A 25,602-nucleotide genomic window follows, 5' to 3' on the forward strand; every position below is an offset into this window, starting at 1 on the left:
ACATCACAGTTCTAAACTTTGCAATAGTAAGCAAAGCAGAAATCTTAGCTGGAACCAAAATATTCATTATCTGAAGCCAGAAATCAAGCTTCACTTGCATCTTTTGTGTAGTAAATTATCAAATGTCTCTCAGATAAAGCTGATTGCCTTAACACAATTAATAACCAAATTTATTCTGACTGCATTTATTAAAATCGACCCTTACATTGGGCTCTGGTTAGACTGAGTAACTTTTAACCTTCTTTAGACATCTTTTGCTGTATCATGTAGTGAAAAATACAATGAATCCTTGACAAATTAAACTGGGCCTCTGTGGTACAAAAATAGGGGACATACAAATGCAATTTAAAAAGAATTGCTTGTGAAAATTAAAAATTCAAGGATAAGATAAGCAGAATAAATAATAAAATATACCCATTTTTTATAATTCACTCAGGACGTCCCCTTTCCTGCAATCACTTAGAAGAAACAAGCTTGCCATACTCTTTATTCAAAAATTATAGCTAGAAACTTAAACAAATAGAAACAAACAAACAAACAAACCAGCAAAAACAACCTCCCAAATACAACAATTATATCTCAGACAAGTTCAGCTCATGAATACCATGGGGCCTGTTTACGTCAGTTCATTTTGGCTGTGGTTTTTTGGTCTGGGTTTTTTTTCGATTTTTTATTCTATGATGTTGCTGTTGTTTCAGGGTTCTTTTTTATCTGAGATTTTTGCTGTGTCTGCACAGCACTGGCAGTTTTCTGTATGGGACAATGGTGGTCTTGTCTTTAGGGAATTTCTCTTCATTTAGGAAGCTTTATTAGCACAGAGCATCACTTGTTAGCTAAATTTAGAAAATTTGGGAGGTCCATAAAAATTGTGTGGACACAAACACTCTGTATTTCACTCTTAACATTTCTTAACACCACTTTTAACATCTCAACTCTGGAAACAACTCATTTGAACGCTAAACCTCAATGTTAAGGACGATTTGTTAACTTTTTCACAACACATTTTGTTTCTGCCTGCTCAAGTATTGCTTAGACTTCCTGATTTCAAAATCTGGCCAGGAACTCAAGTGGCCTTTCTGGAAAAGTTGCCCCAAAAGCACAGGGGTAACCACACTGCACGCTGTTGTTTTGTAGCCCATTTTTTATTTTCCTTTTGGAGACAGTGGGTGTGCTTTTACTACACTTTATTACCGTATTTTTGCCACATTTTGGCTTTGTCGAGTGCTTGAGGTGCAGGGCTGGAGGGAGCACAGCCTGTTCTGTCAGTGCAGGCGCACTTCTCTCACGGCTTCAAAAGCTTCCTCTGCTTTTATTTTTGTTTTTCTTTTGGAGAGAAACGGGTGCTTCAGTGCGTTTTCACCCCATTGTACCACATTTCGGCTTTGTTTTCACCCCATTTTTACCACATTTTGGCTTTGTTTAGCGCTGGAGGGAGCACAGCCTGTTGTTCGGTCAGTGTAGCAGCGCTCGCTGCCTCGCCACCTCCGCTTTTCAGCCCTTTCTAACTTTTCTTTTTTGAGCGAGGCAGCACTCGCTGCCTCGCCACCTCTGCTTTTAAGCCCTATTTTTTCTTTTTATTGTTTTCTGCATATTTATCACATTTGGTCGTTGTTGAGCGCTGGAGGAGCAGGGATGGAAGGAACAGAGGCTGTTGTTCGGACAGCGTAGGAGCACTGGCGGCGGCGGAGGCGGCGAGACCGCGAGCGCTCCGTAAACAAAACGCTCCGTTTTGTTTACCCGGGCGGCGGGGCCTGGGTGGCGCAGGCGGTCTGAGCCTGCCCCCACCGCCACGACAGCGACCTTTCCGCCCCGCTCTCCCTCCCCTCCCGCCATCACCCGCCGTGAGGGGCAGCGGGGGGGGGGGGCGGCGGGGGCCGAACGCGCCCATTTCCCTCACGCCGGGGCGGGGCCGGGCGCGCGAACCGCGCCATCGCCGGCGCAGCCAATGGGGCGCGGCCACCCCGCGATTCAAACGGCGCGTCCCGGCCAATCCCGGCCAATGGGCGCGCTTGGCGGGGCGGGCGAGGGGGCGGGGCCGTGCGCGCGGCCGTAACCGTCGCTCGGCGGGGCGGTTGTTCCCCTCAGCGGAGAGCGGCGCGCGCTCGGGCCCCGCTCCCGCCGCTCCGCGGAACCGCCTCCGGCCCGGCCCGGCGCGGGCGGGCTCCAGGTAACGGCAACGGCGGCGCGCGCGGGCCCGGATACCCCCGGCTCCCACCCCCTCCCCTCCCCCGCAGCGTTTCCTTGGCGGCTTTCCCGGCGGGAAGCGCTCCGGCTGATGGCCGCGGCCCGCGCTCGGGCCTCGCTCCCGGCGGGCAGACGAGCGCTGCGGGCGCCTCGCTCGGAGCACCGGAGGTGGCGCGGCGGAGCCGAACAAAGCGGGGCCGCTCCGCCACGCCGGGCTCCGAGCGGGTGTAGGCCGCTGAGGGGCGGTGCGGCCCGGCCCCTCCCTTCCCCCGCGGCGGAGGCGCCGCGCCAGGCCCGGGCCGCGGGCGGGGCGGGGCTGAGGGGCCGGGCCTGGGCCGCCCGTGGGGCCTTCCTGTCAACGGCGGCCGCCGCTCCCGGGCCCGCCCTGCCCGGCTCCGGGTCCTGCCGGGCTCCGGGCCCTGCCGCAGGGTTTCCGGTAGAAGGGCTCTTTAAAGGGAAGATCCGCGGTTCCCGGCCCGAGGGTTGAGGCGTTGTTGTTTTTGCCCCGAGGCTTGTTGATGCTTGGTTTTAGTGGTGAGGTTAAGCTGGTTTGGACAGGGATAGGTGCCTCCACTGTTCTCAGTGAGGAGAGAATAATGGCGTTGCTGAAAAGGCCCTGCTCAGCTCTCTGTGGTGAATTCATAACTTTCTATGTTTTGTTAGCCTTGACTGTCACCGTTTTCTGTGTTTTCCTGGATTTCTTCTTGCATTCAGCTGGCTCCCTCCTCTGACTACCTAACAGTGATGAAATATCAGAATTAGTAAATGGAATTACTGAACTTTTTTCTCCCAAGAGGGAAAACTTCTTTAGTGTTTATATATTTATTATTAAAACTGTGTGCCCAACTTTGCTGATCTCCCTGTGGCTACAAGGTAGCAGTCATCACTTTCTCCATACTGAAATATCTTCCCCAACATCTCTAGTGAGAGAGTCATTAAGCAGACCAGAAATTCATGCATGGGGCAATAATGTTTCTCAGCCAAGTTTCTTTTTAATTATTTCATTCTTGTTTGAGTCAGCAGAAACTTTTGTTCTTTACCCACTTTGAAGCTCCAGGGAGATTTGCATTAATTGGCTTGGCTTGGTATAGGATACAAAGTCCTTTTGAGCCTTTCTCTTAGAATCTAGATTCCTAAAGGAAAATTGTAATGGTTGAGAAAACACAAATTTCATCTCCTGAATAAGTGGCGAAACTTGCGCTCAGGTGTCTGTACAGTGCAGGGTTCATTGTATGAGATGATTTTCTTTGGGTTTATGTTTTAAAGCCCTGGGAATTCAAAAGTTTGTGCAGAGCTGCTGGGAATATTAGGCTGATGCCAGCTGATAGCATGAAAATCATCCGGGGTGTGTAGAGCTTGAAAGAGCAGTACATGAGAAATGTAATCTCCAAACAGAATTTTTTTGGAAAGACTTCCTGTGTTTTCTCTTCTGGATGGCAGTAATTGTGTGTGTGCATCTGAACAGATGAAGGCTGCCTTGAAAAGGTGCAGCTTTTGAAGTGGGATGTCAGGAATGAGGAATAGGGCAAGAAGTTACATTTACTTATTTTAATGTTTAATGTTTGAGCTCATTATTAAGCTGTAATATTTTAAGAATTGAAAAATAGATACATTTTCCCATTAATAAGATTTGAGTCAGGAGATATTTTCACTTGCTGATTTATTCTTTGGAATCTCATATTGGCAGTATCTGCCTCAGGCTGAGTTACATGACATGGATTTAGCTACAGGTCTTTCAACCACATTTCTCAATTTTTTAAAACTAACTTGAGCTCCTTTTGGGAACAAGGTTGGAGGAAGGGAAAGTCTTTCTGCCTTTCACAATAATGAAATCATCAAGTTACTTTTTCTTTGGACTTCATGTTTGCATACAGAAGTGCTGGGTTTTGAAATCTAGCAGAGAATTGCATTTTAGTATCCTTATGAATTCAAATTCAGAAATTGTGTCTAAATTCTGGAGTGGTTGCTGTAAATTGGAAAAAAAAAATAAAACAGTTTACATGTCCTCAGTGACAACTTCATGAAAACATGTTCCCCTTTTTGAGAAAAGATGTGTTTTGTGCAGCTCTGTGTGAGATCAGCTTTGTCCTGCTCGGGCTCCAGGTCTGCAGCTGTGCCTGAGGTGCTGCAGCTCCGGAGGGGAAAACCGGGCTGGGCTGTGGGAAGTGCAGCAGCAGGGGGGAAATGGAGTCGTGGTGACATCTGGGGACAGCTGTGAGTGCCCTCAGCAGCTCCTGGGCCCAGGCTGGTTATGGAGGGCAGGAAGGAGCTGTGGCTGCAGGAGGCTGGCAGGGAGCAGGGGCAGCTCTGCATCTCCTGGAGAGCTGCTGGGGGTGAGGGAATTGCACAGGGAGAGCAGGGTTAGGCTGAGGTGGCAAAGAGGAGCCAGGACTGGTTTGGTCAGAAAGGGCAGAAAATCCACAAAGACTCCCAAGAGTGGGACCAAGGAGAGAAGGGAGAACTTGAAATAAAAATATGGAGTTCATAGGAAGCAGGGCTGTGAATTTGAAGGGGTTCAGCTGACTGGGATAAAAGAAAATTGGAGGAGTGAGAATTCAGAAAGAATAAGACAGAAACAAGAAACTGGGACAGCAAACACGAGTTAAAAGGCAGAAGAGCTGGAATAGCACAGGCCTGACAAGCACAGACTAGAGCTCATCATTTTTCTGACTGGCAAGTGTCACTGAAACCAAACTATAAAACTTTTTTTTTTCTCCCTCAAATATTATACAGCAGAGGAGATGGCCAGGTATTTCTGGTCAGAAGCAGTTTGGAGTATTAGTAATAAAATCCACATGGGGGAATTCTGCTGAATTTGTTTGATTTTTGATTTGGAGAGCTACACAGGTGTAAAATTTATCAGCAGGTGTAAAATTTATCAGAAAATGCCAGGATGAATGTTGGTTGTAAAACCTCACTGAGCCCCATCCCCCAGTGTGGGATGAAGGTCTGTGATTGAATATTAACAGTATTTTTTCCCCAAGAATCTTAACTTTTCACTGCAGGTTAGTTCATATGTAATGATTAACTAGTTAAAGACTTGTATTTACCTTAGTTTATGTGGTTTCACTTTCTTATCAAATTGATAAAGCAAACAAGCTACAATGAAATGCTTTGACACCAACATTTTATAGTTTGTGTTTGTTCCCTGTCCCTGCCATCCCCTCTGAGTTCTGTGTTGGTTGTACACAGGGTGCTGGTAGAAATGTTAGAGTGTATTTCACCTTGGTTATTCAGTGTATATTTATTTTATATTAGTTATTTAGTGTATATTTCACCTTGGTTATTTAGTGTATATTTATTTTATATTAGTTATTTAGTGTATATTTCACCTTGGTTGTTTAGTGTATATTTATTTTATATTAGTTATTTACTGTATATTTTACCATAGTTATTTAGTGTATATTTATTTTATATTCGTTATTTAGTGTATATTTCACCTTGGTTATTTAGTGTATATTTATTTTACCTTAGTTATTTGGTGTATATTTTACCTTAGTTTAGTGTATATTTTACCATAGTTATGTTAGTGTATATTTTACCTTAGTTATTTAGTGTATATTTCACCTTGGTTATTTAGTGTATATTTCACCTTGGTTATTTAGTGTATATTTATTTCACTTTAGTTATGTTAGTGTATATTTATTTTACCTTGATTATGTTAGTGTATATTTTACCATAGTTATGTTAGTGTGTATTTCACCTTAGCTTTTTAGTGTGTATTTATTTCACCTTAGTTATTTAGTGTATATTTCACCTTGGTTATTTAGTGTATGTTTATTTTATATTAGTTATTTAGTGTATACTTCACCATAGTTATGTTAGTGTATATTTTACCTTTGTTATTTAGTGTGTATTTATTTCACCTTATTTAGTGTATATTCTACCATAGTTATGTTAGTATATACCTTATGTTATTATACCTTAGTTATTTAGTATATATTTACTTTACCTTAGTTATTTAGTGTATATTTCACCTTGGTTATTTAGTATATATTTATTTCACCTTAGTTATTTAGTGTATATTTATTTCACCTTAGTTATTTAGTGTATATTTCCCCTTAGTTATTTAGTATATATTTATTTCACCTTAGTTATTTAGTATATATTTATTTCACCATAGTTTCTTAGTGGATATTTCACCTTAGACTTTTAAGGTAGTCTCACTTGATACATTGAGATTAAAAGTATATTCTGCTTGGGGTATCTGTTTCAGAAGGCAGTGACATAACACAGAGCACCATACAAACAGTTCTACAGGAGTTCACACTTGAAAACAACTTCCTCCAAGTTGTAGTTGTGGTTTTTCCCAGCACCTTTTTTCCCAAGGGTAGTAGTCACTCACACCAGGTTTTGTTAATATCAAATAAAAACCTGATGGTGCAATGGGGGATAGAATTTCATTTTTCAGGTTGCTGTGGGATTGCTCTGATGCTGAGCTTTGTTTTCCCATGGGGCCCTGGAAAAGGCATTGTGCCCTTTTGTTAAAGAGGTGGCAAATATAAAATGTTCAACCCAGACAGGAGCTTAAATTCTGAAGTTTCCTGAGTTTGGAGTGTTTGGCATAATAAATTGAAGAGAGACTGTAATGTGGCTGTAAGTGTTGAATGATTTGGGATGTTTAATGTTTAGAAATAATCACTTGTGTAATTTCTGTAGAACCACAGGAAACAAGGGTTAGAGCACACTTCAGTACCATGTAATTGCATTTCTCTCTAGATAAGATGGGCTTCATTATGTAATTTTGGTCAAAGATGTGCTTTGCCTGATTGTGCATTGTAGCTCAGTACTGGTTTAATACATGTGAATGTTTGTCCAGAATGTGCACCTTCAATCCTGTCTCTATTTTAAGAGACCACTGCTGGTTTCTTACCACACAGCCTTTTCCCTATTTCAAGTTGAAAGTGTCCCCATTTCAGTGCCATGACCCGGGCAGAGAGGAGGGGAAGGTGAGGGCTGGTGTTTGGCTGCCGTGGCTCTGAGGGATTTGTGTTGCAGGCTCCGTGTGTGGAAGATGCCCAGCCGCAAGTTCGCCAATGGCGAGGTGGTGATGGGCCGCTGGCCGGGCAGCGTCCTCTACTACGAGGTGCAGGTGACCAGCTACGATGATGTGGCTCATCTCTACACTGTCAAGTACAAGGATGGAACTGAGCTTGCACTCAAGGAAAGTGACATAAAGGTGAGTGTGAAAATGGGTGTGTCACGATTGGCTTTTTGCAAATATTCAAATGAATATTGCATGTGTTATGTTAGAAGTTATGCTGTGTTAATTTTTTTAAGTAGTGTGTTCAATATAGTTTTAACTTATCACATAATGTTAAAATAGAAACTGTGTATGTGGGATATTTTTTTAAGAAAGGAATGAGGTACTCTCGTTGAGATAGCATCTGCAAGACACCTAAATCTTTCAGAGAAAAAGAATTTATTGCTCCATTATCAGAAGAAACAAATTTCTTCCCACCTTGCTCAGCCCTGAGGATGCCATCAGGATTCAGAGGAAGAAGCTGGCACTGACCAGACAGAATCCTGTGTTTGAATGGAATTTATGCATCATGGATGAGGTGTATGAATATGCAACAGGCTGTTGCTTTTAAGGGTTAATCCTCTGTTAACGTGGGTCCTTTTTCAGGCTGGTTTTGCCCAGAAAGAGGTACTCAGACTGTCCATAACTTTATTTTTGTCTTGTATTGTCCTAAATCCAAATTGTCCAAATTATTATTCCTCTAATTATATTACTATTTTTATAACCATTTTATTACTGTTAAACTTTTAAAAATTTAAAATAAGTGATTGGCATTTTTCACAGTGTGTACACATGTATTTAATTTTCAGTACTTCAGCTTAGGACTGGGTAGTTATTTTGCAAGTTTTTGTTTACTGTGTCTTCAAGGAATTGGTGCTAAGTAGAAGTTTCTTCCTATGTGACACCACAAGTAGAAGTTCAGAATGACCTCATCTTTCAGGTTTCATAGTTGTTTTATTTATGTCAAAAAAGTATCATATTTTTGAGGAAAACCAAGTCTGATCCTTCAGGAACTCTATAGCATGATTTTAATAAAAAACTAGTTTGAGTACTTTACAAAGGTAGTAATCAATAGGTTGATACTAATTTGATGGCTTTCCATCTCTAAATAAGAAAATTTGATAACAAATGTGAAGATGCAGTTAAATGTCACTAAATATAAACAGTGCATGCCCTTCAAGCTCATACTTAAAACTTCTGCAAAGAGCTTCTGCTTGTTCAGGTCCTCAAAGGCTTCATGAGGTATTGTGCTGTGTTTGTGACAATTGCAATCCTCTGAGAAAGGTTCATGTCATATAAGCATATTTCTTCCTCTTTACTTATCATTATTTTTTGTTACTAATAAAGGCCTTTAAAACTTCATAACCAGTTTAAAATTATTAATGCAGGAGGAAAAAACCTTGTTTGAATGTTCACTGTAGTTCATTTCTATGGCCTGTTCTGAAACCTGCATGGTTCAAAGCCAGTTTGTGTGCCTTTATGTGAGCTATAGTGTCACTTTTGGTGGCAGTCTTCATGCCCAGTCAGTGGCCTTCTCTTTTGGGACCAAAATGTTTCTGCCTTGAGGTAGGCAAGGACCAAAATGTTTCTGCCCTGAGATAGGCAGCAGTTTTCACTGTTTCAAGACTTTCTGACTTTTTACTTCTGCATGCAGGTTAGCAGACTCAAGCTGGGGAAGTGCCTTTCTTTGTCTTGAAACAATTATGCATTCTAAAAGTTGCATTGTGGAAACTTTACATGGGGAAATCAGCATTGTAGACTTCACAGACAAATCAAACAGTGCTTTTGGGGTTAAGTGCTTTTGTTTATGAAATTAGTTACCAGATATAATTAAATTATTAGGCTGACTTGGCTTTTTAGTGTTGAGGCTGTGTTGTCTCACACAGATGATGACCCTTGCTATCTCAAATGCATTAATAAAGTTGAGCAGTGGAAATGAGAGCAGCCACTGAGGGCTTGAGAGAGCTCTGAATTCCTCTCCCTATGCACAGGATTGAGAGGGTGGTGTGCCAAACAGCTTGGTGCTCACTTTGTAGCTTACATCCATAGCCTGATTTCTGCAGCTTCAACAGTTGGACTTGGAACGGGCTTCTTTGGGAATTGCCAGCAAAATGAGTATTCTGCAGTTGCTCTTTCTTACCAGCCTTTGTAGAGCATCAGTAGAGGAAATATGAGACAGATCTACAGAACTGCGTGCCAGAGTCCTCACCACAACCCCCCCCCATGTTTCTAAAATTGTTCTTTGGTTCATGCTAAGACTCTGCTTGCTTTCCATCTTTGTTCAGTCGCAGTCATCGTTCAAGCCCAGGAAGAGCCAGTCCTCCTCGAGCTCCCCCTCCCGGAGGAGCAGCAGCCGATCCCGATCCCGCTCCCGCTCTCCTGGCCGGCCAGCCAAGGGCAGGCGTCGCTCTGCTTCCCAGAGCAGGGAGCACAAGGAGGACAAAAAGAAACCCAGCCAGGAGCCCAGCATAGCTCTGCCGGTATTTGTTCTGTTTGTTGGCTTTTTCTGTGGGGGTTTGCTGGATTTTTAGTTAAAGAAACTTTTGCTGTTTGTTTTTTTTGCACAGTGGGTTTATCATTGTAAAAGCCAGCTGCAGTTTATGTTCCCCAGACAGCATAATTACTTGCAAAAGTATATCTCAGAACTGCCTTTTATTTCTTTAGAAATTGGGTTTCTAGCTTGCAAAGTTTGAGGAAATTCTTGAGAGGTAAACCAAGGTTATAAAGTTCTACCTGAATTTGGTAATAGTGAGAACTCTCAATCCAAACAAAAAAAAATTAAGTATTTGATGTTGAAGTAATTGTTAGCCATGTGCTTCCACTTGTGAAATGGGGCAATGGAAGTTAGCTTACTTTTGGGTCGCTTAATTGCTACATAGCAGGTAGGTATTAGGATTTGAAATAAAATGAGTTCTGTACCATATACAGTTTTGTGCAACAGTAGTGGAAAACAGGCAGTGTGGAATATTTAAATATGGCCATGCTGATGGATAATATTGCAAAACTGATTTCATTATAAAAACTAACTTGTAAGGATTTCTAAGTTTACCAGTATCTGGTGTCTAGCTGAAATTGATTAGGTTTGTTCTTAGCATTTTTGTGAAGATTGAGTGCTACAAATGGTTCTGGTGATCTTTAAGTGAAGAGGAGTAGAGGTGGTGTTTCTCTATGGAGAGAAAAACAGCATTTCTTCTGCCTCTTGTGCCCTTGAGATGGTTTCTCACTTGTCTGAGACACAGTCCCTGGAACTGGAAGTGCATTCTGCTGATCTATTGGGAATGAACAGGTTTTAGTTAGGTTCCAGCTAGACTAAACCAGATTAATATAAACTAGCTAGATAGGTTTAGTAAATGGGTACTCTTAGGCATTGAAATAGTTGTGGGGTTTGTTTTGCAGTGAGCTCCTTTGAGCTGTGTGGTCCAGTGCCTGTGGATCACAATCTGGTTTAAAGTAGTTTTTTAGCCAGCAGCTGCTGTTTACTTCTAGTACTTTTAACCTTTTGGGATAAAAGGGTCAAAAAGTCTTTGGTGGTTTTGTCCGGGCTTCTGTTTGAGGAGTAGGATTGATGTGTTGGTTCTTGTAAGACTGGAAGGACCAGGTTCTCTTCAACAAAACTGGAGTTGAAATAAAACATGTGAGTCATGTCTTCCCAGAGCAGTGTAAGCTAGACTCACTGGAGAAGAATTTTTATGAGAGAATTTATTTCTTCAAAGGTATTTTATAGAAATCCAAACTTCCAGTTCTGCAGAACAGTGCCATATATAGGACACTGAAAGCTTAAACTGCGTTTCTTGTTTTGACCAGAAACCGAGTGAGAATAACACCAAAAGGTACAATGGTGAACCTGAAAGTACAGAGAAAAATGCCACATCCTGCATCATCTTGGAGGTAAGAACACAGAACTTGCTCTTAGCTTTTTGTCACACTGCTAGCTTGGCTCTCTCAGAAATTCCTAGAAAAGGGCAATACAATAATCAAACAGAAATAGAAGGCAACATAAGACTTAGAGGTTGAGTAAGTTGCTACAGAGAAAGTGATTTTAAATTGTCCTGATTGTTATCTGGTGCCCAGGCAGGTGGCAGAAGGGAAAGGGGAGGGTGGCAATGGAGGATCTGTGCTGGAACTGCTGCTGATCTGTGATCACAGCCAAACAGGTTACTGGGTTGGTTTTAGCAGTCTCTTTGTATGAATGGGTAATTGTGTACTGGTGTTTTACAGTCCTCTGAAATGTTAAATAAAGTAGAATCACTGGGAAACCTTACAGTAAATTATTGCTATTCATTTACAGCAAAAGTTAAAACCAGACCTGGAAATGAAGCGTGTGCTCGAGCAGTACAGCTTGCGTCCGAGGAAAGATGACAAGAAAAAAGAAGAGATTTATTCAGAGAAAAAAACTTTTGTGGCTGTGAAACCAATTGAAAAAGTATCAACAAAAACAAAGGAGATGGAGTTTGGGGGAAGAGTTGGTACGTGTGCAAATTGTCTTAATAGTTGAAAATTGGTACTGTTCTGTGGGTTTTTATTTATTGACCATACTGTCATGCCAAGAACTGTTTTTTGGACCTTGGCTGCAGAACTCAGAGTAAAATTGTTGTGTTTCACTTCATTTAGTGGCAAAGAGCCTTTATTGCACTTGGTTCATATGTGAAATACAGCAGAGATCTTGTGCCACCCCTTGCCACAGTGAGATTTAAATATTTCCAGATTAAATTTAAGAATTAACCAGCAAAGCTTTTACATTTTCAAAACATAGGTGCTTGAAACTTGACAGTATTTTTAGACAGTTTTTGGATTATTTTTGGAGGGATGCAGTGACCATGTATGGGAGTGAGAAGAATGTCTCAGTGTCCTGTTACATGACTGTGGGATTGCTGCTGTCTTGTTCAGGAGAAAATAATGGCAACCTCTTCTTTGTTACTTAATATTGAGCTTTTTTAGTGGGATTGAATTTTTTTTTTAAATTTTCTGTACTTACCTTCTAACATGCCATGATGTCTGTTTACAGGGACCTTCATGCTGATGTTAGTCCTGCCTGCTACTGTATTCTACCTGCTGTTGATGTGCAAACAAGATGATCCAAGTCTTCTGAACTTCCCTCCTCTGCCAGCACTTGAGAGTCTTTGGGATTGGAGGGTGTTTGGTGTCATTCTCCTGTGGTTTTTCCTTCAAGCTGCATTTTACTTGCTGCCAATTGGAAAGGTAGGCTGGCTGGAAGGTGGGGCGTGTTCTAAATGCAGTGAATTTCAAAGCAATTTAATGAGTTTTTCTTAATAAACTGGAATATAGCAGCTGCAGATTTCTGTAAGCTTAAAGCAGCTCAGCTGGTTCAGCATTTTTGCATTTCAGAGCCTTCCAGTAGAGAAGGCAGAAGGCATTTTATAGGCATTCAGATCAAAGTGTGGACAAACTTTGCTTGATGGAATTCTAGAAGAGTTTTAGGTGTCTGACTTTTAATTTCACAAACTATTTCAATACTCAGTTTCTTGTGGATATCCAGCATTTTGGAATGCAATCTTCATTTACAGGAGTCTATAAACCTTTCTAGCCATATGTATGAATGTCTGGCAAAGGCTCTCCTTCCTTCTCTTGTGACTTGAGGGTTAGTGGCAGATTCTGAAAGGACACTCTGAAGTAGATCAATCATGTTTTATTGCTGTACATGTTCACAATGACTGGAGAAGTTCTGCTTTCTTGGAGTTGCTTAAGAAGAGGTTTATTTTAAAAAATGTTTTTATTTGAAACTGCTAATCTTTTTCATTTGCTATCCAGAGTATGTTTTTTAGAACAGTGCATGAGCTTCAGGTTTGAGTGTGTCCAGCCTGGTTGCTTTGACTGAATGCCTTTCTGACAGAGTTAAGCTTGCTTTTCCTCACCTGAAGAGCCCACAGAAAACACTTTGTTGAGCATTAATATTTTATTCTCCTCAGGTTGTAGAAGGCCTGCCTCTTTCCAGTGGAAGGAGACTGCAGTACCGGATAAATGGTGAGCATGGTGCAGCTGGTTATTCCAGAACTGATTCCATTGTGTGATTTGCAGTGCTCAGCACCATAAAACACAAATATTGAAAGATACAGTTTGACCAGAGAATAGAATACAGAACAGAATACAATCTGTTGTAAATCTTGGGTAAAATAGGATGAGCCTTTTCTTGGAAGAAGGTGCTTAGTAATCATCAGGAACTAAGTGACCCAAGAGCAGGGCATTACACTGTATGGGGTGGTAGTGAATTAGTTTTGTCATAGTCTGGTAAGATGCACCATTTAAAGCTGGAATAGGGCTGTAAGTAACAAACAAGGGGAGTTACATCCTGCAAAAGTGAGCTCCTTGAGGCTTCTCATACCTGTCTTGGTTTTGGACTTTTGTCTGTAGTTGTGCCATGCATTCTGGTAAAGGGAGGAAATAAGCTACATCATTTGGATTGTTAAAAAAGAAAAGCCATTGTCTTGGTGCTGCAAAAGCTAATTTTAACAGCAAATTTAAAAGTCTTCTTGAGGAAAGGTGAGGACAGGAGGCACTGGGCACCAGGTGAAGCACAGGAGGTTCCAGCTGAGCTAGACCAGGTGAGCTCTGGAGGTTCTTTCTAACCTCACCCTCCATGACCCTGTGAAGGGATCCAGAGCAAGTCCTTAGCTGAGGGCAGCAGAGAGCTGCCTGATCCTATTTGGACATCAATCCTTTCTGTGTGAAATTCTACTCTCAATGTATGCAAAAGTGTTTGTGTTCAAGTTTTGCCTTGATAAGCCATTTTAATACTTTAATTACTGCTATCTGTGTCAAGCTATATATGAAGATAATTCAAAGATGAGACTATGGTTGTCTCAGCTGTCTCACAGATGAGACTTTGTGACCTGCTCTCATTATCCATTAGTAGTGTCAGTGTCCATTTTTCCACTAAAATCTGAAATTGGATCCTATGGCATAAAAAATTGAGAAGTATTCAGTGTTCCTGCCTCTTGTCCTTTTGGTGAGCACAGCTTCAGGGCTTAGAGTCTCTTAGTTAGATTGCTGTGCCCCAGAAGTGTGAACCATGGGATGTCCAAGGTGTTACTGGAATATGGACAAATACTGGAAGAAGTAAAAGTGCAGAAAGGTTGGATTTGATAGGTCCTACTAAAAAGATAAATTGGTTTTTTTTTAAATTTCAACTAATATGTCTTTCTTCTGCATCCTTTAGGGTTTTATGCTTTTATTTTGACTGCTGCAGCCATTGGAGTTCTGCTGTACTTTGAGTTTGAGCTCCATTCCTTGTACGATCACCTGGTGCAGTTTGCAGCGGCAGCCGCAGCGTTCGCTCTGGCGCTGAGCGTTTACCTGTACGTGCGGTCCCTGAGGGCACCTGAGGAGGAGCTGGCACCAGGTGGAAATTCTGGTGAGTTGGAACAGTCTGGGTGATTCCTGTCCAATTGTTTGCTATAGTTTCATTTCTACAAATTACAGGCTGGATTTGGGGCTGGTTATTATAACACTGTGACTTCAATTTTGCTCTGCGTAGTTTTGTTTGTTGGGTTTTTTCCCCACAAACTCAGTCCCAGATATGAAGTCAGGGCATGGTGTTTTCCTTCTTGTCCACCTTTTTTGATGGATGGTAATTGTCACAGCTAAAGGGAATTCTTTTTCCCAGACAAAAGCAATTAAATAGGAGAAAATGTAATGTGACCATGTTCATAGACACTGTAAGATTGACACTTACATAGATGTAAGCTTCAGGATAAGGCTGAAAATAAAGAAGCAACAAGTGTCAGGGAGAACTTCTAAAGTGTGGTTAGTCCTCCTAATTAATAAAAAATTAGGGCATCTTAAAATACAAACTGTGTAGATTTGGTTTTGTATTTTGCACGTACTCTTCAAATTTTTTTGGGTTTTTTTTTTGTGGTTTTTTTTTTTTTTGCTAATCTGAAGGCTTTTAAAAATTTGTAATGAGAGAACATTAGTGAAAAGTGGGATTTTATTTGTGGGGAGGAGAGTAGTGGCAGATAAAAGCAAGAGTTGCTAACAGAGTTTTGTCTTACCTGCAGGGTATTTTATTTATGACTTTTTTACTGGACATGAACTAAACCCTCGTATTGGCAGCTTTGACCTCAAATACTTCTGTGAGTTGCGTCCAGGATTAATTGGCTGGGTGAGTCAGTAATCTGAATTATTTTATTTCCTTAAATACTACACTGAGGGATTTTTTTTACACACACACACACACAATTGATATTAAGGATATTTATAAATAATTATAAATGAGTGCTGAAAAACAGTTCCACGTTGCTATTTTTTTAATGACTGTTTTTATTCACTTCAAGGAAATTTCTAGCTTAGTTTTGTGGCAGATGAAAACCCTTTTTAAGGTATTCATGTGTTGAGGTTTTACAGCTTCAAAAATATGGTCAGTTGCAAAATTACTTGTAAAATAGTTTATTGGTTTTTTTAAACTAAACATTGGTCAAAAATACTTGTGTTAAAATGTCCTGTAGTGTGATAGAAAATACCAGTTTCTTTTATAAGTGAACTTTTAAATGAAATCTTTTCTTACTTAGGTTGTTATAAACTTGGCAATGCTCTTGGCTGAGATGAAGATCCACAATCTCAGTGTGCCATCCCTGTCCATGATTCTTGTGAACAGCTTCCAGCTTCTCTATGTGGTGGATGCTCTTTGGAATGAGGTAAATGCCAACCCCCTTCAACTGTGTCCATTTCTAATTGCAATGTTAAGAGAAGGAGGCCTTGGAAATGCTGAAATTCCTTCCTCCTTGCTTCTAGGAAGCTGTTTTGACTACAATGGACATTACCCATGATGGATTTGGATTCATGCTGGCCTTTGGAGATCTGGTGTGGGTTCCATTTGTCTACAGCCTGCAGGCCTTCTACTTAGTGGGTCACCCCACCACAATTTCTTGGCCTGTTGCTGCTGCAATTACTGCTCTGAACTGTAAGTTACAGTAAATGTCATTGTTATGTTGGTTGCAACATAGTTCTGATTGTGTCTTCAGAGATGGGAGGTGAAGCTTTAGCTCAGATGCAGCAGTTGTTGTCTGGCTCCTGTGAAATACAGAGAATATAATGAATTCTCATTTTAGCAAATGAGGGATAGCTGAGACTCTGAACACCTAATTGTTCTGTTGAGAAGCAGCTCTAGGTGGGTGCTGTCTGGAGTTGAAGAAGTGACTTAACATCTTTTGAATTTAATAGATGCTTTTTTGAGTCAATCTGAGCAACTTATTTAAAGGAAAAAAAGTCAGTACCTTGTTGGCTACGCTGTGCTGAACCCAGGGAAAAAGTGACTATTGCATCTCCTTCCCTGATGGCCACAGTGACAAACACATGTCAGTAGAAAATGTCTTTTTCATCAAAGCTGAGTGCTTTGAGAAAAGATCTCACATCTTTAGGCAACCTTACATTTGCACCAGCATATGCTTGTTGTGCCTGTTATCTGAATAGGAAACAATAAAAACCCACCTGAATTTTGTAGACATGACAAAGATTTGGAAAAAATGAGAAGATGTACAATTTAATATGTGCAATACTGAAAAACAGAAAATAATTTTTTCATTTTCACCTAATGTTTTTTCTTGGGTTTCTATTATTTAAAAAAAATAATATCTTTATTCAAAGTATGTTGTGATCATCTTTTTTCAATGCAGCTTTGGAAAAAGCAAGTTTAAGCTGCTGTGTGAAAATTATGGGGGATATGAATTTCAAACCCAGATAATTCCTTGCCTGCTACTTCTTTTATTATCATGATCTTGTAAATGAGTTGTCAGTTTATGGAGTAGGTGCTGTAACAAAGTGCTAGGCTGCAAAATAGAGCTGTAATCATACAATGTGAAATTCACATCACCTTCTGTGAATTTCAAACTCAGTGTAACATTAAAAAACTCAGATATAGATGTGAAAATAAAATTTCTTCAGAGTCTCTTCAAAGTTAGTCAGTAACAAGGATCTTATGGAATGCGGGTTTCCAGAGGCATTTCTGTCTTGTTAAAGCAGAGAATACCAGTTGAACCTCTGGGGAAAAGCCTTTGATGGAAGAAGTGTGGCAAAGGGCATGTGAGTGCTTTTGTTGAAGCTGAGAGAACCAGAAAATGCTGAAAATATAAAATAGATGATGTTTATTTTCAACATGATGTTCATTTGCAGGTATTGGGTATTACATCTTCCGCAGCGCAAATTCTCAGAAGAACAATTTCCGACGGAATCCAGCAGACCCCAAACTGGCCAGTGAGTGCATTTCTTATTCCTTTGGCTGGGGTTGTATTCACTGGCTCTTTGTGGTGTGTAAATAGATATTTCAGTCACTGCATTGACACAACCCTCTGTTCACAGATCTGAAGTTTATACCCACTGCAACTGGCAAAGGGCTCCTTGTCACGGGCTGGTGGGGTTTTGTTCGTCACCCCAATTACCTTGGTGACATCATCATGGCTCTGGCATGGTCCCTACCCTGTGGTGAGTTCTGAGACTAAAGTGGATTTTAGCAAAAAGGTTTTTGTTTGCATCTGTCTGGGTTTGAAATGCCAAGTGGGAATTATTTGGGGTAGTAAACCCTATTGAATGGCAGATTCTGTGTCATCAGTCTAATGCAACACATTTTAACTTCCATTTTACCCTTTCTAACTTGCTGCAGATTTGACGTATGCTAAAGATTTTACTCATCTCTCTGACACTTTATCATTCAATAACCATTCAATAATCAATTACTTGCTAATTAGCTGTTCTTTACATTTTTTAGGCTAGTGAGGGTTTTCAGCTGAAGTTCCCCAAAAGTGGGAATTTGCTTGGAGACAAGGGCCACCACCTACAGGGAGGACTTGAAGTGAAAGATATTTCAAAGAAAGGTCTTCAAACACAGTGAAATTATCTTTCAGAGTGTTTGTTAATAATACACAGAGGTGGACACAACACTCAGGAGGGCAGAGTAGTGGGTTAGAACCAGAACCTGCTGCCACACTCCACCTGATGCAGCCCAGAACACACTTGGATTTTTGGGCTGCAGTCTCACACTTCTGGGTCCTTTCCAGTTCTTTTCACCCACAGGTCAGGTGGTGTGCTCTGAGCAAACTGGGCTCATGTCTGCAGGCAAAATAGAGCAAACCTTGTGTGGGGTCTCTTTGGTGGTGCAGAGACTTGAATGGAAATGTGGTTTTGATAACTAAAGAAATTTAAATTATAATAACACTTCAATATGTGCCAGCTTTGCAGGCATTGAGAGGGAAATTGGTAGATTTTGTGACTCTAAATGTCACCACGATATTTTCTGAAAAATCCCTTCACCAGGATTTCTTCTCCTGGGAAGCTGAGAAGCCTCAGAAAAGAATGAAAATAATTATCTGATTGCTTGGGAATGTGGTCTGGAGATCATTTACCAACAGGGGCAGCTTTGATTGGTTCCATGTGAATTGTTTCAACTCAATGACCAATATCAGCCAGCTGTGTTGGACTCTGAGTTAGTCAGCAGCTTTCATTATCTTAATATATCTATATATTATAGACATATATATCTATATATTATAGATATTTCATTATCTATAATATATTCTTGTCTAGGCTTCTGATGAATCCTTTATAGTTTTGTATAGTTTTAGTATAGCATTTCTTATGATGTGATGTGGTGTGGTATAATAATGTAGTCTAAATATAATATAGTCTAAATATAATAGATCAGCCTTCTGAGAACATGGAGTCAAATTCTTATCTCTCTCCTTGTCCTGGGAGCCCTCACAAACATCACATCTCAATTTTCAGAGTTACTTTCTGTGGGTTTGTGGGTCTTTCTGTACCTGCATGTGTTGCGCTGTCCTGTTGAATATTCGACGCTTCAGCCTTGAACGAATGTGTCACCGGCTTTGAGCACATTATCAGCTCCCACCTCCAGACCTGTGTCCTGTTAATCTGAGTTCACTTTGTCCCCTTGCAGGTTTCAATCACATCCTGCCCTATTTCTACGTGATCTATTTCATCTGCCTGCTGGTGCACCGGGAGGCGCGTGACGAGCACCACTGCAAGCAGAAGTATGGGCTGGCCTGGGAGCGCTACTGCCAGCGCGTGCCCTACCGCATCTTCCCCTACATCTACTAGAGCACTCCCGGCCTGCTGGGCACAGCCCTGCCACACCTACATCCCTTGCAGAGACAGATACTCCTCCCTTTGCACTTGGGCAGTTGGTATTTAGGCTTGTAGAGAAAACAAAACAAACAAAACCCCACCAAACGTTGGAGTGCGTCGAAGGTATTGCCTACAGTAACTTCGAGGTGTGAGTTATGTGAACTGACTGTCTGTGACTTCAATTTTTAAAAAAAAAATTGTGAATTTTCAAAACTCTTTGAGCCCTAATTTTTCAAGCTAAATTTTATCTAGAATTCTGAGTTTACATTTTTTTATTGCATTTAATTAAGCACTGTGATGTAAAGTATATTATTTTCTTAATACAATAAATGCTGAAATTCCATCCAGTTCATTTTTTGGTGTTACTCGTACCATCTAACTTCAGATGTCCAATTTAGTCGCCTGAATTGGAGGAGCAGCAGGGTCTTTTTGGTCAGTGAGCTGGAAGCAGAGGATGTGAGGGGTCTGCAGCCCCCTGACCAGGGCTGGCACAGCTCAGCTTACATGGTTGTTCCTCTCCTGGCTTTTCTTTGATGGCATTTTTTTGGTCAGAGAGGCTCAGCTGGCCCCTCCTGCCCTGCACCTGCAGGAGGATAAAGAGATGGAGCTGGGAGAAGGGGCAGAGCTGTTCCCTTCTCCCTCCCCACGTTTTGAGGCAGTGCCAGGAGTGCCCAGGGCAGCTCTGAGCCCTGCCTGGCAGTGCCCCTGGCCTGGAGGTGGAGCCTGAAGGGAGATGAAACTCCTGAAACCCTTTCTGTGGCTGTGGAAGGGAAAAGTGAACCCTCAGCTTGAACACTGGGTAAAAAGTGTGCAGCGTCTGCCTGTTAGGCACAAAAGGATAAAATGACCACAGCTGGCTCCTTCTGATCTTTGTAAATTAAGTGTTAATGTACCATAGTGTTTACCAAGTGTGTATAATAAAAGCCTCCACGTTTTTGCTGTACAGTGTTTGGGTTTGAAAAATGCAACAGCTTTTTTAGAAACAGGAGAAATCAATAACTAAACCAATTTCCAGTAATTTTTAAAAAGTTAATTGAATAAAGGGTTTTGTAAATTGATGTAGTTAATTCTTGAAACAATTGAAGTGTTCATTTAAATATTTGTATTGACAGATATGCTATGAAAATATAGGAAATGCTCCTCAATCCAAAGTTTTTTTGGTTTCTTTTTGTTTTTAATTTGGCATTGCTACCTCATATGTAGGTGTTGCCTTTTGTACTGTTGCAGATAGAGAAATAGCTATTTTTTTGCTATTGCTATTTAAAACAACATTTTTTTACATGAGCCTGTGGTTAAACTCAACCACTTTCTAATATATTTTTGTATATATTTGACTTTTTAACTAATGTATGTGTTCTGGTCACTAGCTGTGTTCTTTGTCTAACTGGCTGTAAATTATATGCCCTTGTGGTATTTACTTCATAAGTAGAATGATTTTACTGAAATACTCTTGCTTAATTAATTAATTAGCTTTTATTCTGTTGTCACAAGTAAGAGCTTTTCACACACTTTGTACATGAGGTTTATAGCACAAATTGCCCCAGAAAAGCTTACTAGACTATTAAATGAAGTGCAGCTACTTCTGCACTTGCTTGCAGGAGTGTTCCTAATAAATTGGAATGTTATTTATCAATTTTTTCAGGTATTTTAAAATGTTGATGTAATTGAAATCTAGCATGTGATTTTTAAAAAAAAATGAAATAAAATAACCTATTTTGTACACGGGCATTTTTTAAAGATAATTGTACAATTGAAGTGTATATAATGTAGCTTGATTGTTGGTGTTGTAGGGAAATTGTTTGAAGACAAGTCCTTTGATTGCTGGCAGAAAATAGCAGTGCCTCTAACGAGACTCGAGAGATTTCCCTCCTGTGCAGCAGCAGATGAAACTGGGATTTGCTGGGGGATTTCTGGGGAATGGAGAAATCATTAAAGAGCCCTGGAGTGCAGCTGGGTTTCAATCTGCTGAAGGAAGGGGGCACTGATTGCTCAGCCTTGGAGCAGGAGCTGCTCCTGCTGCTGTTCCCAGTTTTGTCTGCTGCCCCCAGGGTTGTTCGATGTCACTCAGAGCCCTTGTCTTTCAGAACCTGCTCCTGACCAATGACAGCTTCCTTTACATGCTGAATTTTATGTGAATTTGATTTTGAAGTAACTGTTTTTAATACAAACAAGCCCATGAGCTAAAATAAAGGTTTTGCTTAAAACTCAGTAGTGCAATTTATTTTTCCAATTCATGGGGATACCTGATAAAAATGACATTGCTTTTCCTTATTTAAGTGTATTTCCTTATACAGGTGTGAGCTTGCTGGAGTTCCTGTTGCACCTGTGGTTGTGGGCTGGGGGCTACAAGCTCAAGTGTGGTGCTTCTCTTTCTTCTTCCCTTCTGCTACTCCAAAACCAAACTGAATTTCAGCTGTAAAAATACAGAATGAACACTCAATTTGCCTATAGGATATTGTATTTTCCCCCCCAGCCTCTATTAGGAGTCAAAAGCAAACCCAATCCGGCTCTATCTACATAAAGTATTACTGCACAGGAAATAATCGTAAGTTTGACCTGCAAGGCTGTAGTGGAAATATACAGGAACAGGAATGATAGTTCTGCTTACAGAAGGATATTTACCCATAGATAATAAAAATGTTTGCTGAAATTACATTTAGCAGAGCTCATGAAAACCTTAGCAGAGGAACAGTTCTTGTGTGGGGAGTGAGAGCTGTTTGGGGGAGTGGGTGGAAAACCTTTCCTGGGTGTGGATGGAGAACATATTGCACTGTCTGTACAGAGCTGCTTTCTGCTGGGGAAGTTCCCTTCAATTAGAAGGAAATACTTTGATAAAGCTTTCACTCTTAATATTTTAAAAAAGAAATCTTAACCGGTGAACTTTTAAACAAGTATTTTTCAAACATCTCTACCTTTTTGTGTGTACAAATATCTGCAATAGCATTACTGAATGTCACCAGAAACGCTTTGTGTCCCCACCAACAATTTGTGGGAATGGGGAAAGCTGAAGGAAGAACTGGAAGTTGGCCAAAGTGAACTGGTGAATTTTTGGTGGTTTTTTTGGTGAGAGAGAGAGAGAGAGAGAGAGAGTGTGTGTGTGTGTGTGGTTGTCATATTCCCATCACGTCAAATTCCCATCCATCTTCCTCCTCAGAACACGATCCCGTGCTGCAGCTAAATGTTTCCAGTATTCTATATATTATATAGAATATATATCATTTCCCTTCTGTGCCTCGCGGTTGTTCCTCTGAGCAGGGATAGGGAACACCAGGGCCAGGGATTCCAGCCAATCCTTCTCCTGCCTGCCCCGGTGCTGCACCTCACGCTGGCAGACGCTGGGTGGAGCAGGTTCTTTACTCACTGCTGGATCTCCGTGATCCCAGGAACAGCATCCTCCCTGCTGGGGGAGGAACATTTTCCCAGTGCAACCATCGGTTTCCCTGCCCTCTGCCTGAAGGATTGGGACAGGGCAGCAGCTCCCTGTGTCCTTGTGCTCTCCAATTCCCTCCTAACCCCTGCCTGAAGGAGGGAAAGATGCTCCTGTAGCCACATTTCTCTTCACAGAGAAAAGCAAGGCACAATTCTCCCCAAGAATATTTTTGAGTTTCACATTCTCTGAACCTCAGAGAAAGGAAAACCGATTCTTATCTCATTTGCTGTGTCTGTGTTGTGCCAAAGTAAAATATAATACAAAAATTGTTTACTCAGAGTGATGGTGTTTTGTTTCCTTGGCCTATCAGGGCCAAGAGTGTGTGTGTGTGCGTGTGTGCGTGTGTGTGTGTGTGTGTGTGTGTGTGTGTGTCAGGACTGTCACTGACAGTCCCAAGTTCTGGGCAGTTCCGTGCAGTTGAGTGCTTGGCAGATTCAGTTTGTAATGTAATATAGTATAAAATAATATAATAAAATAATTAATTAGCCCTCTAATGAGATAGAGTCAGATGCATCATTCCCTCCCCCTCATTGGGGGGTGACAATATCAATATCCACTGTGTGCTCCTGCATAAACTGGGGGACAGTGCCCTCCTGGGGACCTGTGGAATGCCAGTGGAAGTGCCTTGGACTGTGCACCCCACACAAGCTTTTCTGCCCTTCCTCCTGGGGCTTCTGAGCTTCCTTATGTTGCCTTTATTCCCTGCTGGAGCTGGGCATCCCCAGGTTTAGTCAGCCTGACTTGGGCCCTTCTTGCTCCTCTGTTTCAAACTGCAGAAACTTCAATGTTAATGAACTGACCAGGCACAGGATCCACCTAAAGCTTAAAATCAGATGAATTCCTCTGAAAAGAGCTGTAATAAATGGTGGATCCTGAGGGATATAAGCAGAAATTAACACCCAGAGGAGGGGGAAAATGTTGAACTCAAAGCCACATTGCTTTGAAAAACCCCTCATATTGTAACTATTCATGGAAAAGCCCTTCTGCTGGCAAGGCAGATGATGTAAAAAACCAAAGCAGAACAATCTCATGCTCTTTTCTATGTGTAATTTTATAATCCTGTCAAGACTCTGAAAGCAAACTGATCCTGCAGACAGAAGGTGAGCACTGGAACCACACAGCAACTTCTGCATGTGTTTATATCTGCTTATCACAGCCTGCAGGGAATGGAACCTTGCCAGCCTGGGAATTCTCCATTCCCACCAAAATAAACATTGGAGAAGTTTCCTGTGAGCAGCTGAGACCTTCTGGAAGTGTACAGGAAAAGAAATTTAAATCTTGTTAGCCAGCACTTGTGGAAGTCTGTGGTACAAATTTAGGGGGTCCTTAGCAGCACCTTTTGAGTTGAATTTCCACAGTAAAGAATCAGAGTTCCTGACCCATGGCCTGGTGGTTTTGTTCAGGCTGGTGAGAATTTCTAACAAATAATCACGGCCCAACTGGTTGGTTGTGACACATCCCCCACCCCCTTCCTAAATCAAACAAAATCAAAATGAAACACGGAAAAAATTGTTGTGCAGTTCCTACGGGGCATTCCTGATCTTGCAATTTTTAGGGTTTGCTTGCTCCAAGTTAAGGAGGTAAAAAGAACAATTTTAATGTCTCCTGAGCTTTGGAAAAAATGCTGATCTTCCATCTCTGAACCTCAGGTAGAAACATTGTTATAATGAGGAAAAGACATTGTTAAAATCAGACAAAAACATTGTTATGAGGTAAAGTCATTGTTAAAATCAGAGTAAAACACTGTTATAAAGGTATGTTCCTGAGGAGCAGACCTAAAGAAATACAGATATTTTTCTTAAACATCAAGACAAAAATTATAATTCTCATTTTTATTTTAATAGCAAACCCACACATTTCCATCTCACTCCTTACCTCCCTGCTTAACCATGTGTTTTTATGTGCTCAGTTCCTTTGATGAAGTTGGTATTTTACAGAGCAGTAGAAAACAACAATTGCTCAGCATCCTCTTAATTTTTGTCAGCAATTAAAGCTGTAGTTTATTGCAAACCTCATTAACTTTGGAAGAAAGGGCCTGGATTTATCACTTGAGCCACATTAGCTGTACCTTATGCAGTCCTGCACTTTTGGCTGCAGTTCTCCCATTGATATTTCATGGTCCAGACAATTTACAGCAATTTCTGTCTGTAATGAGCCATTATCTGAGCTGTAAAAATCTGCTAACCAAGCACCCTCAGTCTGAAATTGTCACCTATACACAACTGGAATGCAGAGTCCCTGGTTTTCTAGAAGGCTCCAATAGCTTATACATGTGCAAAGTACATATTCTGTTGCATTCATTTATATTATATTATATTATATTATATTATATTATATTATATTATATTATATTATATTATATTATATTATATTATATTATATTATATTATATTATATTATATTATATTATATTATATTATATTATATTATATTATATTACGGATATAATAAATATTATTAATATATTTCTGATAACACATGTCTGTATTCAGAGATGTAATTAGGAAAAAAAAAAGATAAGTAATCAAAAAATCCAATCTATTCCAGTATAATAATTATATTAGATTTATTGTATTAAATGTGGTGTTGTTTTATGCCATTTAACAAATGGAACCAGATGAAATGAAATGAAGTATTTCCTTGTGGCATTATGAAAACTCCTCATTAATATTGAAATGCTAATTATGCTATAGATGACATGACTTGCAGAATTACAGCAGTCTGGCATTTTCTGTACTGTATTTAAGACTGCATCAGGTCCCTCCATGATACATTTCTGTTTTGAGAAACTACAGAATATTCAATGAGGGATTGATTCCATGAATATGCTTGCCTGAAATTTCTTCCATCAGATTAGTCCTGTGTTGTGCCTATG

The 25,602-nt window shown here is 40.8% G+C and overlaps 1 protein-coding gene across 1 annotated transcript; it reads left to right on the forward strand.

Annotated features, from left to right (window-relative positions):
* The first annotated feature begins 2,103 nt into the window (after window positions 1–2,103).
* Window positions 2,104–21,503, forward strand: LBR (lamin B receptor). The gene is made up of 14 exons (XM_058021165.1): window positions 2,104–2,167; window positions 7,183–7,363; window positions 9,493–9,687; window positions 11,012–11,095; window positions 11,496–11,673; window positions 12,213–12,406; window positions 13,135–13,189; window positions 14,382–14,576; window positions 15,223–15,326; window positions 15,733–15,858; window positions 15,956–16,124; window positions 17,333–17,413; window positions 17,519–17,641; window positions 19,110–21,503. Exons 2-14 carry the CDS (start codon window positions 7,199–7,201, stop codon window positions 19,268–19,270), a joined length of 1,830 nt encoding a protein of 609 aa, XP_057877148.1. The 5' UTR covers window positions 2,104–2,167; window positions 7,183–7,198; the 3' UTR covers window positions 19,271–21,503.
* Window positions 21,504–25,602: the final 4,099 nt, after the last annotated feature.

Source organism: Melospiza georgiana, chromosome 3 (genome assembly GCF_028018845.1).
Source record: "Melospiza georgiana isolate bMelGeo1 chromosome 3, bMelGeo1.pri, whole genome shotgun sequence".
Classification (NCBI taxonomy): Eukaryota; Metazoa; Chordata; class Aves; order Passeriformes; family Passerellidae; genus Melospiza; species Melospiza georgiana.